Raw genomic sequence first — 22564 nt, forward strand, 5'->3', positions numbered from 1 at the left:
TGAATGTTTCAATTAAAAGATATAGAGTGGCAGACTGGATAAAAAAACAAGAGCCTACAATATGCTGCCTACAAGAGACCCACCTTAGAGCAAAGGACACACATAGACTGAAAGTGAGGGGATGGAAAAAGATATTTCATGAAGATAGAAATGACAAGAAAGCAGGAGTTGCAATATTCATATCAGACTTTAAAACACAGGCCATAAAGAAAGATAAAGAAGGACACTATATAATGGTAAAAGAATCAATACAAGAAGAAGATTTTACACTCATCAATGTACATACACCTAATACAGGAGCATCCAGATACATAAAACAAATACTCTGAGAGTCCGCCTGCCGATGCAGGGGACACGGGTTCATGCCCCGGTCCGGGAAGATCCCACATGCCACAGAGCGGTTAGGCCCGTGAGCCATGGCTGCTAAGCCTGCGCATCCGGAGCCTGTGCTCCGCAATGGGAGAGGCCACAATGGTGAGAGGCCTGCGTACTGCAAAAAGACAAAACAAAAATCAAAACAAAAAAATCCCAAATACTAACAGACATAAAGGGAGAAACTGATGGGAATACAACAATAGTAGGAGATGTTAACACCCCACTCACATCAATGAACAGATCTAGACAGAAAATCAATGAGGCAACAGGATCCTAAATGACACAATAGAACAGTTAGTCTTAATTGATATTTTCAGGACATTACATTAAAAAAAATACATATTCTTTTCAAGGGCACAGGGAACATTCTCTAGAATTAACCATGTACTAGGGCACAAAACTAACCTCAAAAAATTTGAGAGTATAGAAATTATTTCAAGCATCTTCCCTGACCACAATGGCCTGAAACTAGAAATCAACCACAGGAAAAGAAATGAGAAAAAAACGATCAAATGGAGAGTAAACAACATGCTACTAAAATACCAGTGGGTCAACTAGGAAATCAAAAGGGAAATTAAAAAGTACCTTGAGACAAATGACAATGAAAACACAACTACACAAAATCTACGGGATGCAGCAAAAGCAGTTTTTAGAGGGAAGTCCATAGTGATACATGTCTTGCTCAAAAAACAACAAAAATCTCAAATAAACAAGCTAACCTACCATCTAAAAGCACTAGAAAAAAAAGAACAGACAAAACCTAATGTCATCAGAAGGAAGGAAATAATAAAAATCAGGGTAGAAATAAATAAAATAGGGATTAAAAGATAGGAAAAAAATCAATTAAACCAAAAGATGGTTCTTTGAAATGGTAAAAAAAAAAGACAAACCTCTGGCCAGGATAATCAAGAAGACAAGAGAGAGAACCCAAATAAACAAAATAAGAAATGAAAAGAAGAGATCTCAACTGATACTGCAGAAATACAAAAAATCATAAGAGAATACTATGATCGATTATATGCCGACAAATCTGACAACCTGGAAGAAATGGACAACTTCCTAGAAACATACAGCCCACGGAAATTGAATCAAGAAGAAATAGATAATCTGAACAAACGGATCACTAGAAATAAATTAGAATCTGTAATTAAAACAAAACAAAACAAAACAAACTCCCTACAAACAAAAGTCCAGGACCAGATGGCTTCACAGGAGAATTCTACCTACCACACATACAAAGAACTTATTCCAATCCTCCTTAAACTCTTCCAAAAGATTGAAGAGGAGGGACCACTCTCAAAGACATTTTATGAAGCCACCATCACACTGATACCAAAACCAGACAAAGATACCACCAGAAAGGAAAATTACAGGCCAATATCTTTGATGACTATAGATGCAAAAATTCTCAACAAACTATTAGCAAATGAAGTCCAACAACACATAAAAAAGATCATACACCATGACCAAGTGGGATTCACCCCAAGTTCACAAGCATGGTTCAACATATGCAAATTAATCAATGTAATACACCACATTAGCAAAAGAAAAGTCAGAAACAACATGATCATCTCAATAGATGCAGAAAAATCATTTGACAAAATTCAACATCTATTCATGGTAAAAACTCTTACAAAAGTGGGTATAGAGGGAACATATCTCAACATAAAAAAACTATTTATGACAAACCCACAACCAATATAACACTCAATGGTGAAAAGCTGAAAGCCATCCTGCTAAAATCTGGGACAAGCCAAGGATGCCCACTCTCACCACTTCTATTCAATGTAGTATTGGAAGTCCTAGTCACAGCAATCAGACAAGAAAAAGAAATAAAAGGTATCCAAATTGGAAGGGAAGAGGTAAAATTGTCACTATATGCAGATGACATGACACTATATATAGAAAACCCTAATGATTCCACACAAAAACTACTAGATCTAATATATGAATTCAGCAAAGTGGCAGGATACAAGATTAACATTCAGAAATCAGTTGCATTTTTTTACACTAACAATGAAATATCAGAAAGGGAATGTAAAAAAAATAACTTTTAAAATCACACCATAAAAATAAAATGCCTAGGAATAAATCCTGACCAAGGAGGTGAAAGACTTGAATGCTGAGAATATTAAAACATTAATAAAGGAAATAAAGAGGATTCAAAGAAATGGAAGGATATCCCATGCTCTTGGATTGGAAGAATTAATATTGTTAAAATGGCAATACTACCCAAAGCAATCTACAGATTTAATGTGATCCCTATCAATATACCCATGATATTTTTCACAGGAGTAGAACAAATAATCCAAAAATTTATATGGAACTATAAAAGACCCAGAATTTCCAAAAGAAATCCTGAGGAAAAATAACAAAGCAGGAGGCATAACTCTCCCAGACTTCAGACAATACTACAAAGCTACAGTAATGAAAACAGTGTGGTATTGGTACAAAAACGGATAATGGGGGAAAAACGGATCAATGGGGGAAAAAAATGGAGAGCCCAGAAATAAACCCACACACCTATGGCCAATTTATCTTCAACAAAGGAGGCAAGAATATAAAATGGGAAAAAGACAGTCTCTTCAGCAATTGGTGCTGGGAAAGTTGGACAGATGCATGTAAATCAATGAAGTTAGAACACATCCTCACACCATGCTCAAAAATAAACTCAAAATGGCTTAAAGACTTATTTAACATAAGACATGACATGATAAACTCCTATAAGAGAGCACAGGCAAAACATTCTCTGACATAAATCATACCATATTTTCATAGGTCTCCCAAGGCAATAGAAATAAAACCAAAAATAAACAAATGGGACCTAATCAAACTTACAAGCTTTTATACAGCAAAGGAAACCATACAAAAAAATCAAAAAGACAACCTATGGAATGGGAGAAAATATTTGCAAATGATGCGATCAACAAGGGCTTAATCTCCAAAATACACAACACATATTGTATGCAGCTCATACAACACAACAACAAAAAAACAAACAACGCAATTGAAAAATGGGCAGAAGACCTTAATAGACATTTCTCCAAAGAAGACATACAGATGGCCAATAGGCACATGAAAAGATGCTCAACATCACTAATTATTAGAGAAATGCAAATCAAAGCTAAAATGAGGTACCACCTCACATCAGTCAGAATGGCCATCATTAAAAAGTTTACAAATAACAAATGCTGGAGAGAGTATGGAGAAAAGGGAATGCTCCTACACTGTTGGTGGGAATGTAAGTTGGTGCAGCCACTGTGGAAAACAGCATGGAAGTTCCTCAGAAAACTAAAATCAGAACTACCATATGATCCAGCAATCCCATTCCTGGGCATATACCCAGACAAAACTACAATTCAAAAAGATACAAGCACCCCTATGTTCATAGCAGCAATGTTCACAATAGCCAAGACATGAAAACAACCTAAATGTCCACTGACAGATGAATGGATAAAGAAGATGTAGTATGTACATACAATGGAATACTAAAAAAGAATGAAATAATGCCATTTTCAGCAACATGGATGTAACTAGAGATTATAATACTAAGTGAAGTCAGAAAGAGAAAGACAAATACCATATAGTATCACTTATATGTGGAATCTAAAATATGGCACAAAAGAACCTACCTAGAAACAGAAACAGACTCACAGACATACAGAACAGACTTATGGTTGCCAAGGGGCAGTGGGAAAGGGAGAGGGGTCAACTGGGAGTCTGGGGTTAGTAGATGCCAACTATTACATTTAGAATGGATAAACAGCAAGGTCCTACTGTATAGCACAGAGAACTACATCCAATCTCCTGGGATAAACCATAATGGAAAAGAAGATAAAAAAGAATGGATATATGTGTATAACTGAGTCACTTTGCTATACAGCAGAAATTAGCACAACATTGTAAATCAACTACACTTCAATTAAAAGAAAAAGGAGTGAGCTCCCTGTTACTGCAGGTGAGCAAACAAAGGGATGATAACAACTAGTGAGGGATGCAAAAACAGGGTTTCCTGATTCAGAGGAAGTTTCAACTGGGTGACCTCTAAGTTCCTCTTCATACCTAAGAATCTGTAAGCCTTTGTTATTTAGCATGAGGACATTCTGTAAACTGAAAAAGCATACACTATCAGAAAATTTTTAAAAATCATTCTTACATATGATGTTCTAGAAATATGACTGTTGATTAAATTCTCTGAGCAATAAACCTTGAAGATTTTGGTCTAATATATCCATCAGGTTGGCTGAAAATGATTGAGTATCTGGGCCAGTATCTATTCTGTTCACATGAAAATATGATTTGATCTCTAATATGAAAAAATAGTCCTAATATATGTACATAGTTTACATATTATACATGGTTTATATCTGAACAGAATGCACTTATAAACTTAGACCAGGTTTCAAAAGATAAACTCTGGACAAGTAATATAACCCCATTCTAAATCCTTACTGAAACTCCTCAGTAAGGGGTGTGTTTCTGTATGGCTCACTTCTACAGGATCACATTTACTGTAGTGTTTGGGTTCTATGGGTGGTCAATAAATCTTGGTTTCGCCAAAGTAGCAGCACTGAGATAAATATAGGAAGGAAGGATATAGTCTAAAGTTACGGTCAACACCATAAGGACTCTAGATGTGTCTCTGATGCTAACAGGCTCTGTAACCTTGGACGACTCACTTTAATCATCAGGCTTTAGTTTTCTCAGATATCAAGTAAGGCATTGGTTCTCTAACTTCAGAGTGTACGAGAATCACGTGTTGGGAATATTAAAACACAGATCGCTGGGCCTCCCCTTTAGAGTTTCTGACTCAATAGGTTTGAAGTAAGGTAGAAATTTTACAGAATAAGAATAAGAATTGGGAAGATGATGGTAGTGAGTTACCAAATCCTTAATACTTTATAGCTGTAATAGAGAAAGTAGCCAGCATCCAATCAATTACATCCAAAATGTAACTGTCTTTTTAATCAAAATTTCATTTGATTTAGCAGAAGGGAAATGAACACTCTTTCTAGTCCCCCTTTGGATTTCAACAGAGATTTTGATAATGTAAATGTTCTATAATACTTACGTCATAGCTTGATAAATGGATTCAATCCCGTAACGCATGGCAAATTCATCAACTATTTCTTGGGAGGCATCATCAAAGAAAACCTTCCAGGCTTCATCCCCTTTGACCTCTGGGATTTTCACTCCACCATTAGATTTCACTTCAGTCAAGTAATGGAACAAATTCTAAAAGTAAGTGGTTTTCAAATGTTCAGTTTTCTCAGACTAGGCCAGATATATTTAACTGTAACTTTCAGTCAATTATACTTATAATTGCATATAATGTTTCATCAGCATCTATGAATAATAGAAATGTCTCAGATTTTCATTCTAACGTACCTCATCTTTATACAAATTCTGATTTTATTCCTGTCTAAGTTTATACGGAATCAATGATTTAAGTGTTTCAGATATACCAAATCATTTTAGAAGGAAGTAAATGTTTTTTCATGTAAACATTTCTACATTCCGGAACATCTGTTGCATTCATGGGCTCTGAGTAAATTATAAAGCTCTGGACGAATAATGTGTTTGGGCTATGTTAATACACCATCTAGGTATGCAAATAATACTAAAGGACTTTGGCTGCAAAATGGCATGAGTCATGACAATGAATTCAGGTTGAAAATAAATATTTTTAGAACTTTGAAATGAAAAAAATCACTACAAAGAATTCCTTTCTGCTTTGAAGAAGTTGAGAAACTGCTGCATGGAGGCAGCCTGGGTCACTGAAGGACCCTGTCTTGGATTTCACTTCTTTTTGTGTCTTGGACCAACAGAAGACTCTGAAAAACAAAGCATGATGCTGTGCCTGTGATCCGAAATTTCTACCCGCATTTTAAGGCCAGTGTTGGCTCCCCATCCTGCCAGTTCAAGGGATTTATTGGTCTAAAAACTGAACCACCTTTCTTGACGGATTATCACTGGCTATACTGGAGTCAGGAAAGTAAGGTTTGGTTCTCTATCTAATGACTGTATAATGTGTAAATGACTTAAATATTGTTCCTCATTTCCTTCTTTCGTAAAATGGAGGTGAAAATAATTACATATATACATTTTCATAGATATAGTTAGGAAAAATCATGTACAAAGACAAAGATTCTCCCAGCTATCTTTTTCTTTCTTAGGAAGGTACTTCCTCTGTACCCTTTGAACATGGGAAAAGGCATATTCCTCAGCTTCACTTCATATTTTTTGATACATGGGATGTGTCATTTGGATCAGGGAAAAGCTCTGGTGACATGTCTAACTAAGCTCTCAGTTGCAAAGCATCCAATAATAAAAGCCCAAGATTATCTGTCTGTGCCTTTACACTGAGGCCCAAACGGGAACTGATGAATCTGCCCTTTTGACTCAAATTGGGTGGTCTCTACCTCTCTCTAAGCCAACCAGGCTCCTTCTATTGGGTAGTATATTCTCTACTATCCATGGATGGAAAACTCCATTCTGATACTCGCCACCCAGATGTGTTTGTGCAAAGGGTAGTTAAAATGGAGGAGGCTTCAGTATGTATAAAGCCCTCTGTTGTACTCAGAAAAAGAAAAGACAAAATTACTGCTAATTACATTAGCTCTCCAAAGCCATTGCTACAACGTCAGAATTTTTATATTTAATAGATAATACTAATTAAATCTTCAACAAAATCTGAACACTTACTCAGAATTCTCACAAACTATCATGATTTGGATCCTCTCCTCCATTATTAAAGTACTATATATTTACAATGCTTCCAAAATATCATGACTTATTTCTTCAATGAATGATTTCTAATATTCTTCTTCCTCCCTGGAAGAACGGTAATTTAATTTGGTCTACTTGTTCATTATCACCTTATTGCCTCATTTATTAAAACCCGCCTCGTATGTTTGTTCTAAATCTCATTCAAAGACAACCAGCTCGGGCTTCCGTGGTGGCGCAGTGGTTGAGAGGCCACCTGCCGATGCAAGGGACACGGGTTCGTTCCCTGGTCCGGGAAGATCCCACATGCCGCGCAGTGGCGGGGCCCGTGAGCCATGGCCGCTGAGCCTGCGCGTCCGGAGCCTGTGCTCCGCAACGGGAGAGGCCACAGCAGTGAGAGGCCCGCGTACCGCAAGAAATAAAAAAAGACAACCAGGGGGTTGTCTTCAGCTGGTAATACATAGGCTATGGGATACCCTAGCACATCACTCGCTATAGTACAGAGTAAGAACTTCAGGGACAATTTTACAAACCTAATTCAATTCTATTTTTAAAACGAATATTTTGTTGCATGATCCATAAACAATACAATCTTTCCTAGGTTTTGTTATTAATACAATTCAATTTACTTACCTCATGTAAACATGTATATTGTAAATGATACGGAGCAACCTTCTCCTCTCCTTTTATTTCCACATTGATTTTCAATCGAATGGCCCCAGACACAGCTGATTTATCTGTCCGTTTCTCTGATAAAGCAAAAAATAACTGGTCAGTGATTTTTGACATCATGTTTCTTATACAAGTTCTCGAAAGCTTTAAAAAAGGGCTTATATTGCTAAAAGCCATTTTTCTAGATCAGGTCTGATTAACCATAATGATTCTGCTAAATACAATTTAAAATAATGTGCCTAATATGTCGCTGGGATTGTCAAACTGTGATATAAATATTTCAAATAGAAAAGCTCAATAAGAAGACCCTACCATTCTGATATAAATTTCTGTGTACTAGATCAGTTTATACAATGAAATTAATTATTTGGGCAATTAAAAGCAAAATAACTAAAAGAAAAAATTAACGAGGAAAGTATTTTATCTAAAAGCCCCACTCTTTCTGTCCTTGAAAAAATGAGTCAAAGCTCTAACAAAAACATTTGTTATTAGGTTTGTCAGTGATTCATGAAGACCTATAGTCTACAGCCTGTGTTTACTTATGTGTTAGATTCACTCTTTCTTTGAATGGAATCTGTACGTAGCCAATTCAGTCTAATAATGTGTAAGTGTATGCACGTGGGTCTAATATGAACTGAGTAGTAGCTCTGAGAGAAAGAAAACCATAGTCACAAAATTCCTCCGGTGTGAATGTAGGTAGGAGACGTATGTCTGATACCTACTGCCCTGATGAAACACATAAAGGAGCAAGCTGACCCATCTCAAAAACAAAAGATAAAGAGAGAGAGTGACACAAAGTCAGCGGTGAAGACTTCTTCAATTGCCCCTTTTTCTAAGCATAACTGTATTTTTAGCCAAATAAGATACAGTTAAATCACATAGGCCACTTTCTTCTTGTGGAATGTCTGATGACTTTCATCGTTAATATTTAATAGTCATTGTGTTGTGAAGGTTCTTCCCTTAGGACTGCCAGGATCTTGAGAGTTTCTCCTATTGGCTGGGAGATAGTTGATTCTCAACAAATGCTGAAGTTCTCTGCTGAACCCAAGAGAAAGTCAAGTCCTGAGACCTTTCTGTCACAGACCTTTTCCTGGAATCACAGGGGAACATTTTAACTACCATCATCACATCTGCTTAGATGCCTAGGACTTTTGGCCAAGTCCTCCTTCCATGGTGGAACGGATTCTAAGTAATGAGGAAGGAAGAACATTGCACAAAGAATGAAAATATGGTACTAATGGGGATGGAACCCACTGTGGGATTTTATACAAAGCTAAGAACTGTTCTCTCTCCTTCTAAAGGTTAAACATCAGCAATGACAGCACAAATGTAAGAATTGAGGATGAGCAGGCAAAGGTGTCCATGTTTGTTGCATCATGTTTTTCTTTCCATAGACTGAAGGACTGTTTCTGCACAAGAGCTGGGTGGCAGATTTTATTAAAAGCACATTCAAATTCTTTTGCAAACTAAATATACCCTTGTAAGTTTTGTCAAAAGAATAATTTGAGGAATTTCTGTTCTGAATTCTAACTCCCTCAATTCAAGAACATGTTAACTTATTGCAAAAAACAAAAACTCACGTAGGCAAGCCTCTTTAATTAAAATGCAACCTATGAGTATTGTGCAGAGTTAATGCCCTGAAGTTTACCCTTGCCTAATATCTCTGTTTTCATATATAAAGTTATTTAATAGTATAAACAAGATACAGGAGGATTATCATTATAAGTGAAGCAAAACCTCTATGCCAATAATGGAGAAGCACCAATTTTCTTTAAAGATTTCCTCAAAATAAAATATTTTTTGATAACGAGTTTTTAGTCTAGCTTGAATCATCTATGTTCAGATAAGTTATATATCTCTCCTTCTTAAATTATTATATAATTCAGATATTCATTAATTTTGTGGCCTTACCCCTTTACTTTGCCAAATATTACATTACTTGAAGTACGTATGTTTTTAAAAAGTCAAAAGCACTCTTTAATTTGCTAAGATAAGTTGGTATCCTAAATGGAAACACTTCGTAATCCTGGGAGTATGTAAACCTTTCTTAGATTCACAACCAGACCTTAAAAATTTAATTAAAACATTTCAGATGATATGATAAAGCCATTTTGGATCATATCCTTTATAGAAAATGAGGTGATCCATATATATTTACTATTATTAAGTCAGCACTGAAGATTCTAGCTTATTATTCAATTGTAGTAAAAGTCAAATTAAAACTTATCTTTATTCAATTCTTGGTTCCATAATAAAATTCCATTTTAAAATCATGTCAATTAAACATATTCTCAATATCTTCATCGTCAGAATAAGAAGTCCACATGTGTATCTGGCTTTGCCTGCTAAAGCCTACTTTTATATCATGTTTGCAAAATATCCAAAATACACTTTTCCTTTATTGCCAAAATTCATTAAGGGACTAAAAGGAAATAACTCAGACATTATAAAGTCATAGGTTATTTATTTTCTACACATTTGGCAAGGTTTTTTGAAGCTATACTTTATGAATTAAAAATTCAGAATGGGATATTTTTCTCCTAAAAGACACCCAGTTGATTCCTAGAAAGACTTTTCTCTTTTCATCTCAAATTTACCAATATCTTTCAATAATACAGAGTTTGAATAATTATCACCTTAATTTCTAATGAAACTAAACTGCCTGAAGTCCATGAGAATGTTCGAGAAAAGCACTGGTTATTTTTACCTATATAGGAATATAATACCTTCCACAGATATTCTGGAATTTTATTTAACATTTTTCAAGTAGATATAAAGACAGTCACCTAAATTGTACCAGACATCCATTTCTCCACTCAGGGTCCTCACTTCTACAATTGTTTGTCCCAGAAAATCATCTGACTCCTTTTTGAAATGTTGCTTCACTCTGGATTTAATGTCATCATCTTCATCCCACACTCTGACTTTGATTCGATCTGTGGAGTTATGGCACTCACTGAAAACAGATGTGGATAAGTTAACAACCGTAATAACTTCTCTAAATGGCATCTGATGTTAGCAACTTGTTTTAAATCTATCTAAGCCAGAAAGGCATAGTATATTACATAGTAAATAAGATTTCCCACAGACTATTCCACCCATGGGATGTTGCAGGTATCAGGGATATTGAAAAAAAGTTGTGATAGTTAAGTAATATTAATAAGAGAAAATCCTACCCCATTCCATTCTATTTCCTTTAATTGAACTGGACGTAATCAAATATGGATCAGAAATCTTTGGGATATTTTCTCTAAGGTATATATCTTATTTGCAACAGTTATTTATGATAACATGTCCATGCTCAGAAAATTGTGTACCATAAAGATAACTTAATTGCAATGGGTGTTGAGGAAGTGGACATCACAGAGTCCTATTGATAAGCTAAAAATCCCAGTAAGCATGTAAGATATTGTTAAATCAAATCATCACATATGGATACCCAGCATCTTTAAACATTCTCCTTCCATTTTGGCTACATTTCTCCTTATGTTCCTCGTCTTCTCAAGACAAGCTAGATCAAATACATTCTTAGATTCCTTTGTAGTTATGGTCCAGATATTTGACCTGCATTCAAGCAAGATCTGAACTCAAATTGAGCAAAGCGAGCCAGTGACTGTATTGTGGGGTTTTGCTCTTTCAGCAACAATAGTGGTGGTCTTTTGTACTTTATTGTAGAGTCTCCAGTATTCAGTCCTGAGGGACAAAGTATTGATCAATGGTGGCAATGATGTTTTCTCCAAAGAAACCCCATGATATAATTGGACACTGTTTCTGCACAGTAGATTTAGAGGTGGGCATTTGGACCTCTCCAAAAACTCCTGAGTGACCTAAGAGTCTATGAAATAATTTTTTTTTCTGTGTAAGCTAACTAGACTCTGTTGTTTGCAACTAAGAATACTGATCAATGAAATAATTTTTAAAGAATGAAGGGAGCTTCAATAATAGGCCTTAAAATGTGAAATTGACTCTCTGGAGGAGACAATGAGGGCAAACAGTGAAGATTTAATTACCTCAGGCTCGAAAGCTAATGCATTTTGAAATGCAGTAGCGAAACTGCTGGTCAAACTTTTGCTTGCTATACTTTGGAACTGTGACCACATGCCAACTGAAGCTTTTTTATTAGCGTGAATGGTAGGAATAAAATTCAGAATACTGGCATGTGCTTATTAAATCTTGCTGCTTTCAAAAGTGTACTGTGGTAGAGATGCACTCAAACTAGAGCTAGAGAGTCTCTAAGCAGAGATGCCAAGGGAGCACAGCTACCTTTCCCTACAAGCAGAGGCTCACTCTGCTTGTGTCCTGCAATATAAATTGACTGAGAATATCATAATTTGGAACCTTGCAGGGTTGAGAACAGCCAGCTGCTTCTGTATACAAAATGTATGTATACAAGCAGAGGTTTCTGAGTGCAACTTCAAAAACATACGAAACTGTTGCCCCAGGGTGTTTCATACACTTTCCTTTAGGAAATCTCTAAGTGACAATGAAGGGGAACTTAGTGGCAAAGATCAGATTAATGGTGTTGCACCTTAGCATGCAGTTTTGCAGGGGCTGAGGCAGCAGCCATTAGGTTAAGAGTGAGGAATTGGTCAGAACAAAGGAGTCAGTAGCAACAAGTTACATTTTCCAGGCTGATGTGGTTACTCATAAAATGGTCTTGAAACCCACCTCCTGGAAGCCTGGTAAAATTTCCAGAGTCTGGTATTTTCCAAATGTGCCTCAGGCTCACTACAGCTGTATTTAAAGTAATTTCTGGGTCCTTGAACTCACAGCAAAAGGAAATGGACTCCAAGGAGAATCTATTCCCAGCTAGGAAAACCATTTACCTGGATTTCCTGGGATGGTCCCAATTTATGGTTTTATAGATATGCAATGCCTTTTAATTCTTTTTGGAGCCCTCTTTCTTTTACTTTCATTTTAGTAGGCATTGGCACATTGGTCAAGGAAGGTCTCCCCAGATGTAGAACCAAGGACTTGGAGAAAAAAGATAAAAGAAATTCGCCAAGAAAGAAGTACCAGGGCCTGCCAAATTGGCTAGCCAACTAACTACTTCTGCTGCTAGCATCAGGAAGTCCTGAGTAACCCACCCAGCAGGACTCTATTATATTTGCTATGTACCACCGACAGTCATATATTTTCTACGTTCCCTCTTACTGAATAAGACTTTTTAAATTGCTATTATCCTATTTTCTTCTCTCTCCACAGTAATACATTGGGAATGTTAGAAGAAGATGACTTGTCTTTAGTGTATAGACATAAGGATCACAAAGAACCAAACATGTAGCTGAGGGAGAGATTACCCAAATATCCTAGACTTCAAGCTAAATACAATAACTGGATATAATTTGGGGATTATCTGCCTTGGAAGACAGAGGATGAATTCATTTTATTTAAAGTCCAGAGAAAGATATAAATATTGTGTATAAATATAGAATGCTCAGAGAGGTGGAAGGTGACAGATACAGTAAGTTCATTCACTCAGCAACCTTTTAAGACCTCCTTCCCTTTCCTGCTTCTGTGAAATATCCCAGTCTCCCCTGCAACTAGAGATGACCACTTGACATAGTTCTGCCAATGAGATATAAGCAAAAATCTTCTTGCCCTATTCTGTTTTCTTCTTTTATTACTCTGGAACATGCATGTAGAACATCCTCCACTAAAGATGATAAAACAGGAAGATAGATTTAGCTTTTTTCTTCAATGGAATAATTGAGTTACCAAACTAGCCCTCAAATGCCTATACCTGGAATTCTTGTTGAATGAAATAAATAAATCTCTTTTTGACTAAGCCACAATCATGGCTTAATGTGAAGCTGAATAAAATTCTAATTGAATCAGTGGGAAAATAATTAAATATCTACCAAGTTCATTTTGTTTCATTATATATTAAATGATTTAAAATGTTTAATTTATTAACTCTTACTATTTTTGTACTTGCTGTTTTATTCCTTAACTATTTAACATGTGTTTCACAAACCTTGACTTTTATGAAAATATAAAGGCTTGCAGTTTAGATGGAAAACTGGAGGCTTATGTAGGAAAATTTGATAGAAATATTTTTACACACAAGGGAAAAGTCTATCACATAAAATAGAGAGAAAAAGCATACTCCCATTAAATCATACTCCACTAGATCATTCCCCACCTGATTAATTAGCTAACAAAGACTCCTGGTTTAGTTCACCAGCTTGTGATTTGACCTTTCTATAAGAAGAGAATAAGATATTTTACTGCATAAACTCTTGGTAAATAAAATAAGTATTATTAAAGCCATTTGCTTTGTAGTTTTTTTTTTTTAACTAAAAACAATCTGCATCTTAAAGAGTAGTTCATATGTCTAATTTTGTGTTTTTTCATTGTTAAAGAGAGGAATGGTTTGGTTTCCATGGGAATAAGTTATTTTATTCTTTCCCAAATTAAAGCAAAGCGTTTCCCCCTTCTGGACTCAGAATTATTGTGTGTGTTTGTGTTCTGTTTTTTCTTTATTTTTGTTTTCAGTTCACAGATACCCTATCTCTGTACAGCCAACCACTATTTGGCCAATTTTCTTTTGGCAGCCATCCAAAAGACTAATTTCCTTATAATTATTTATTCCAAATTTGAAAATGGTCTTACTGTAAACATTTTTAGATTTAGAGTTTCCTGGATATGGCCCAAATACATATCTCCTATAATTAAGGCAAAACAAAAAACAAAGACAAAAAGCAAATAAAAAAAAAAAACCCAAACAAACCCCAAACCCACTCCTTACCCAATTTATAAGAGTTTAACCTATTCTGAGAAGGACTGCTTTACCTAGAGAAATGCCCATGAATTTCATAAAGCCAATAAAGCCTGATTTCAACGGAACAATGAGCTGTTGCTCAAGCAGTCATCCTCCAATGGGAAGTCATTACAAAAGTAGTGTATGAGCAAATGACCATTCAAAAATGAGAACCGTACCTATAGTCAAGCTAGTTCTAATGAAGCAACCAAAATAAATCTCCCACAGCAACTATACCAGAAAAAAAGCCAATAGTAAATTATGTTGCCATTAAAAATCATGTTAAGAGTTTATAAAATTCTAGCTATATATTTTAAGTATAGTAAATGAAATTTCTATAATATTTTAATGCTATTATACCAGATTTTGTTAATAGACACATTAATAAGAGAGATATTAAATATTTATGTGTTTTTATATACCTATATACCCATATATGTGTATGTATATATATATGCATTGAAACAAGCTGTAAGGTTATATGTCAAAATATAGGTGGTAAAATTAGTGAAAATTTTTATTTTATTCTTTACATTTTCCTATCACAATCAACAAAATTGTATTTTAAAATATCTAGTAATTGTAAATAATCTCATTTCAACTCAAGCTGGAAGTCAGGGCACTGACTGAGAAAATCATCAGCCAGAAACCTGCAAGAGCCATCCTTAGGCAAAGCAGCAGCAGCCTTTCAGGCAGTGACTGAATTCTCTAGTTACAGCTTAGTTCCTTAAACTCTGACCCACCAAATGGAAATATGTGAGACACCTGATGTGCACATTTCCTCTCAGTGATTTATTATGAATTATGTAACCCGCTTCCATCACAGTATATGTGTCTTGTTATTGAATTAAGAGCCCTAACCCTATTATCTTTTAATTGTATTATAATAGATAGACAAACTCTAAGTTCAAAACCCAGTGCCAGTGCACAGCGACTTTCCCCACTGCATTTATCAAGGACAATTTAATTATGGGAATTAGGATGGAAAAAAAACCCCTGGTCCTCAACATTTTACTTTTGTTTAAGTTTTTCTGAGGATATTCTATGTAGTAATTGGACGTTGTAGATCCATCCTATTAATCAATGACATGGAAGACAAAAGAATGAGAATAAGAAATAAATTATACTATTAGAGGCACTTTTGTAAAAGAAAAGGAGCTGAAGAGGAATTCATATGCTGACATTTAAGGATTGGTTGAATGAAGTCCTAGTACTGTAATAGGCCAGAGAACCAAAGGACAAAGTATGATCTTATAAGATATACCAATTTTCCTGCCCCACCTTCCAGCCCCACAATTAGACCATCAATATCTCAAAGTCCTGTATTCTATTTTTATATCTATTTTTATATCTAATATTTCCTTCACAGGTACTAATGTTGCAGATAAATTTATTTTAATAGCTGTTTTGAGACTTATTCAATATTAAATATTACAAAATATTAATTATGTTAAAATAATAAAGGTAAGAAACTGGTTTGTTTAGAAAAATATTGTCCATTTTGCTGTGCAAAGAGAGAACACTTAGGGAGAGAGATCAGAAAACAGGAATATCTATATGATATCACTTTTAGGTGGAATCTAAAAATCTGAACTAATAAAAACAGAGAGCAAAATAATGGTTACCAGGGGCTGGAAGGTGGGGAAATAGGAGAGATGTTGTTTAAGAGTACAAAATAGTCGATAAATAAGTCCTAGAGATCTAATGCACAATATAGTGAATATAGACAACAATATTATATTAATCACCAAACTTGCTAAGAGACTAGATCTTAATTATTCCCACGACAAAAATGGTTATGGTAATCATGTGATGTGATAGAGGAACTAGTTAATGCTACAATGGCAATCATATTATAATATACAAATGTATCAAATCAACATATTTTTCCTTAAATTTACACAGTGTTATATGCCAAATATAATTTAAAAAGAAACAACACGTAGAAAACAGGAGAATCAAATTACTCTTTCAAAAAATAGGAGAAATATATATGCATGCGAATGTGTGCGTGTGCGTGTGTGTGCGTGCACGCAATAGGGATGGTTTCTACTCACCACCTCTTTGGTTCACCACACGTTTTTCCCAACTCAGACCCTTTGTTCATTGTGTTTCTTAGAGCAAGGATGTCTTTTCCCTACTCCTCTACCTAATGAACACTTAGCTGTCTTTCAAGACTCAGATAAAATATCACCTCTGTGTGAAACTTCCCTAAGAAAAATTTTTCCAAACCCTAGTACCTACAGCAAATCGATATGAAAAAACTGTTTATCAGAAACATAAGAGAAATATCATATGTCACAGTAATCATACTCTTCTTTATTGTTGCTCATTAACTATTACAAATGTGCATATTCCAATTAGTGGCTAATTATGCAGCTGAAATCTAACCATTTGCTTTAAGTTGGAAATAAGATCCACTTTGGATATATGTTTGACATTTATTGGACATGTGATTAAAGGCATTATCTTTTCAAACCTGATTTTTTTTTAAGTGGTGACATGCATTTTTTTCTTCAACTAACTTGTCCATAAAGAAGCTGCACAGCAAAAGATAATGTAAATGTAAGGAGCCAAGGACAGTGTATGTTGTCACTGTTCTGTGGCTGTCCTACTCTAGCTTTAATATTCCAAGGTCTATGATTCACAGAATAAGTTATGCCTTTTTCATTTTACTTTCAAGGCCAATGTGTATTAGGCATGATGGAGTAACAGAACAAACTTGGAAAAAGATCTGCCTGATTCAAATTCCATTTGAGCCACTTACTAGCAATATGACTCTGGGCAAGTTATGCAATTGCACTGAGCCTCCATGCCCAATCTATAAAACTAGAACATTGATATTGATCTTTTAAACATGATTAAATATATAAAAAAAACACAGAACTATGCTGGGCATTTAGCAGGCTTTAATTAGATCTAGCTAACTAATGCAGCTAAGTACATCATTCAAACATATAAATATATTTTGCCTTTAACAGCAATAGACAAGTTACTGAAAAGATATAAAACAGGGAACTTTTTAATTAGCCTAATTATCAAAACACTGAAAATTAAATCATTGATATATATTGATATAATAAAATTTTATTCAACTATTAAAAACACTGTTTTAGGTGAAGATTTATTTCAGGGGTCTCTATACTGTTCCATTGATCTATATATGTCTGTCTGTATTACAGTACCACACTGTTTCTGTTACTGTAGATTTGTATTATTTTTCCCCATAACAAATTTTTAAGTGTACAGTACAGTACTGTTGGATACAGGTACATGGTTTGTAACTAATCCCAGAACTTCTCTTGCTTAATTACGACTCCGTGCCTACTATTTACAATAGCCAGGACATGGAAGCATCCTACGTGTCCATCAACAGATGAATGGATAAAGATGTGACACATGTATATAATGGAATATAACTCAGCCATAAAAAGAAACGAAATTGAGTTATTTGTAGTGAGGTGGATGGACCTAGAGTCTGTCATACAGAGTGAAATAAGTCAGAAAGAGAAAATTAAATACCGTATGCTAACACGTATATATGGAATCTAAAAAAAATAAATGGTTCTGAAGAACCTAGGGGCAGGACAGGAATAAAGACACAGATGTTAAGAATGGACTTGAGGACACGGGGCAGGGGAAGGGTAAGCTGGGATGAAGTGAGAGAGTGGCATGGACATATATACACTACCAAATGTCAAACAGATAACTAGAGGGAAGCAGCCACATAGCACTGGGAGATCAGCTCAGTGCTTTGTGACCAACCTAGAGGGGTGGGATAGGGAGGGTGGGAGGGAGACACAAGAGGGAGGGGATATAGGGATATATGTGTATGTATAGTTGATTCACTTTGTTTTACAGCAGCAACTAACACAACAATGTAAAGCAATTATACTCCTATAAAGATGTTAAAAAAAAAAGAAAACTCTGTGCCTATTGATTAGTAACTCCCCATTTCACCCTCTCTCCAGCCCACAGAAACCACCATTCTAGTCTTTAATTCTGTGAATATGATGATTTTAGATATCTCATATAAGTGTAATAATGCAGTATTTGTCTTTCTGTAACTGGCTTAGCATAACATCCTCAAGGTTCATCCCTACTGTCACATATTGCAGAATTTCCTTCTTTTGTAAAGATGAATAATATCCCATTGTATGTATATATCACATTTTCTTTATTCATTCACCTGTCACTGGACATTTAGGTTGTTTCCACATCTTGGCTGTTGTGAATAATACTGGGCTTGGAAGTGCTAATATCTCTTTGAGATTCTGATCTCAATTCTTTTGGATATATACCCAGAAGTGAGACTGCCAGATCAATGGTAGTCCTGTTTTCAAATGTTTGAGTAAACTCCGTACTGGTTCCCATAGCAGATGTACCATTTTGCATGCCCACCAATAGTGTAAGAAGGTTCACACAATGGGAAAAGATAGATAGGAACTGGGACCACAGAGGAAGGTCCCATCCAACGGAAGCTTGAATCAGGAAGGAAACCCACACATCATTGGTGATGCTGTCCAAGGCAGAGACAAGGAAAAAAAATACTCTGGCTTCTCCCATCCTCCCACCTTTGATCTTATTGCAGTGCTTCCTCATGGCCAAACCTAGTGGGCAGGGAAGTCTGGGAAAGGTAGCCTTTAGAGTTCAGTTCCCTGAGATAAAGAACACACCAAAGACATTTCAGGGAATAAATAGTATAGCAAACAGGTAAATGACCAGCACATATGCCAAACTCATGTAGAAAATGCCATAAAGAAACACATAACACTATGCACTTGGTTTGAAGTGTTTCTTTGTTTCTCTTACTCCTTTTAGCATTGCTGTGCCTTTCCCTAAGAGGTCTTTACATTTGCATCTTCATAGATAAAACCCTTTAACGCTAAAAGCATTTTTCTAGAGTGTATCATTCAACTTCCTTATTTCAGGAAAGGAAACCGATAAAAAGAGAATAATAAACATTTTTGCACTAGGTAACACAATGAGTGATTTGGAAAGAAAATTATGAGTATAAAAATGCTTTGAGGGCTTCCCTGGTGGCGCAGTGGTTGAGAATCTGCCTGCCAATGCAGGGGACATGGGCTCAAGCCCTGGTCTGGGAAGGTCCCACATGCCGCAGAGCAAGTAGGCCCATGAGCCACACTACTGAGCCTGCGCATCTGGAGCTTGTGCTCCGCAACAAGAGAGGCCGCGACTGTGAGAGGCCCGCGCACCGCGAAGAAGAGTGGCCTCTGCTCGCCACAACTAGAGAAAGCCCTCGCACAGAAACAAAGACCCAACACAGACAAAAATTAATTAATTAATTAAATTTTAAAAAAGAAAAGAAACTTGTTTAAAAAAATGCTTTGAAAAAATAATAGTGCTTTATAAATATGAACCATTTTATTATCATTAATGTTATACAGTCACTCACTCTGTATAAGCATATGGATGCTTTAAAACTTCTTTAAAATACTGTTTTTCAGAAAGATGGAGCATCCCTCTACCAATTTCCACTGCACTGAGCACAATTCATATTATCACATATTTGCATTCAGTGCCCTACTTGACTCAATGAATGTTACTGTCAATATTTTAATGGAAAGATATTGCTTAGTGTTAGTTTTTACCTTTAAAAGGTTTGATACTTGATCTATATAATTGTATTTAATTTTAATTGAATTTGTATAAATGCAGGATCATACTCTACATACCATTTAGCATCTCCACTTTTTAAATTTAATATGTCATGTCCATCCTGACATATACACATATACATCATTCTTTCTAATGATTATATGATATATTCCATTATATGGATGTTTTCTAATGAATTCATCCCCTATAGATAGTAGATGTGTATTTAGGTGGTTTCCAATGTCTTACTGTACTGCTATACAGAATGCTTTGTATGTATATCTTTAGGAACTTATAAAAATATTCTAGTCTGACAAATTATTAAAAGTGGATTTTTTAGGTTGGAAGTCATGTCAGTTACATACACATCTGTATACAGATAGATACACACACACACACACACACACAATTACTAAAATATCCTGCAGAAAGCATATATGTGCTTACACTACACCTGTTTCTCTATACTTTCATTAGTACTGAGTACTAATTACTTTTCAATCTTTGCTAATCAGAAAGCTGAAATATGCCTTCTCCTATTATATTGACTTTTAGGGAGTCCATCTGTTATACATTAAATTAAATATGAAAAAAATGAAATATGTATGTACATTTCTACAAAACTTTCCTCTTTCCCACACCAGTCCAATTGAAAAGGAGAAAAAAAAAAATGAATGAAAAGTGCCCTCCCCCACCATATATCAAAGAGACCTCTGAAGAGGAGCTTATGATTATTTCTTGCCAGAGAAAAAGGGTTAAAATAGCCAGAATCTGGACCTGGCAAGAGAACAGAATCAGTCAGCATGCTTTCTTATAGGCACTTAAGTTGCCTTTCTCTGAGATGCTCCCCTTCACTCTTCGCTAGAAAAGAACAGCTGCTATTCTCCTGAGACACTCTGAAGCAATGATGGGAATGTCAGCGGCAAGCTGCAGTTACAACAGTTGCCTGAGCAGACCTTATCTGAACACCACACTTGAATGAGAAGCAGCGATGATAAAGGTAAATACTATTAACTAACACCCCTCTCATTCCAAACATCAGCAACACAGCAACAGTGCACAGGCTAGTGGAAGACTTCTGCACTAATCACCAAGGAATTGCTAAAACAGAGAAAAAACATTAGGAAATCCTACCATCCAATTAACTTTTCCACTTAAATCTAAGCTCAACCAATTATTGGGAATGGAGCAGTTATGCCTAAGAATTCATAAACAGTAATGTTGGGTATACTTCAGACCTCTCTGGACTCTTTTGCTGGATGTTATGGAAAATACAAAGAGAGAGAATTCAAAAAAAAACCAAGTCACCACACAAACACAAAAAACCACTTGACAGCACCTGTGTTATTGTGGCAATGGTGCTCATCAATAGTAGCTACCCTTCATCATTAAAATGTAAACTCAAGTGTCTTGAAAATTAGAGTTCGATCTACATAATTATGAACCTTTAGCCAAAAATTTAGATAAAAAATACATCTATTTGAATGTTTTCAAACTTCCAAAAGAACACAACTTGATCAACTATAAACACAGCTTAAAAAGGTACCAAAAAAACTATCCTCCAGATGATATAAAGGTATGACTGATTATTCACAAAGAATTAATTTCAACAGAAGATATTACATTAGGTTAAACCATATGAAATTGCCATTACTGCAGGTCAAAAGAGTTGACCATCAGCAATTTCATACGGCTTGGCCTAGTAATAACTAGTTCCATATAACAAAATCTTGTTTGTGTCCTAGTTGAACATACACTTTGTACTTGGCAAGTACAAGAAATTCTATGAAATTAAAAAACTAGTGCGATCACATAGCAGTCTGATCATTAAGATACTGAAGAAATTAGTGGTGGTGGTATGACAGGGAAAATAAAGAAAAGTACCAAGTAACAAAGATACTCAAGATATCCTAAATTGGATGTATTTGAGAATGGTACTGATCCTAGAGGGGACCACTTAAATACTACTGTAAAACATTTTTCCAGAAAGTCAGCCACTCCTCAGGGGACTTCCTTATCTCTCCCCCACCAGACAATGGATTAATTTTGACTATTCAAGGAAATTTCAAGATCTTAAGCCCATGTGAGAATATTATCCTGACCTTAAAGTAGGCAGCAGTCAAAACTTCTGGCTATTAAAGAACTTCTTGGGGTTCTAGAAAGATCAGATCCATATTTATCAGGGACAGTAGATAAATAGAGGATAAGATTTTACATAATAGGAGAAAAGATGTAGGGTGCCAGCATTTTATAAAGGGCACAGTAGAAGCCAGGCAAGACTGTCAGAGGTCTAAGGTCAAGGCCAGATGGCCATAGATGGTAAGGAAAGCTAGCCAGGTGTATAGATAGCATTCACATAAGAGCTACTCTTGAGTTGCACTGATCCTCCATCCATAAATGTAAAGTCTT

General features: G+C 35.6%; 1 protein-coding gene across 1 annotated transcript in view; it reads right to left on the reverse strand.

Annotated features, from left to right (window-relative positions):
• Window positions 1–22564, reverse strand: part of UNC13C (unc-13 homolog C) — a 576706-nt gene that overhangs the window by 322258 nt on the left and 231884 nt on the right. The window contains exons 10-12 of the mRNA XM_060294236.1: window positions 10560–10729; window positions 7735–7850; window positions 5447–5610 (exon numbers count right to left, since the gene is read on the reverse strand). Of these exons, the coding sequence (XP_060150219.1) occupies window positions 5447–5610; window positions 7735–7850; window positions 10560–10729 (450 nt within the window). The remainder of the gene's footprint in view (window positions 1–5446; window positions 5611–7734; window positions 7851–10559; window positions 10730–22564) is intronic.

Source organism: Globicephala melas, chromosome 2 (genome assembly GCF_963455315.2).
Source record: "Globicephala melas chromosome 2, mGloMel1.2, whole genome shotgun sequence".
Taxonomy (NCBI): domain Eukaryota; kingdom Metazoa; phylum Chordata; class Mammalia; order Artiodactyla; family Delphinidae; genus Globicephala; species Globicephala melas.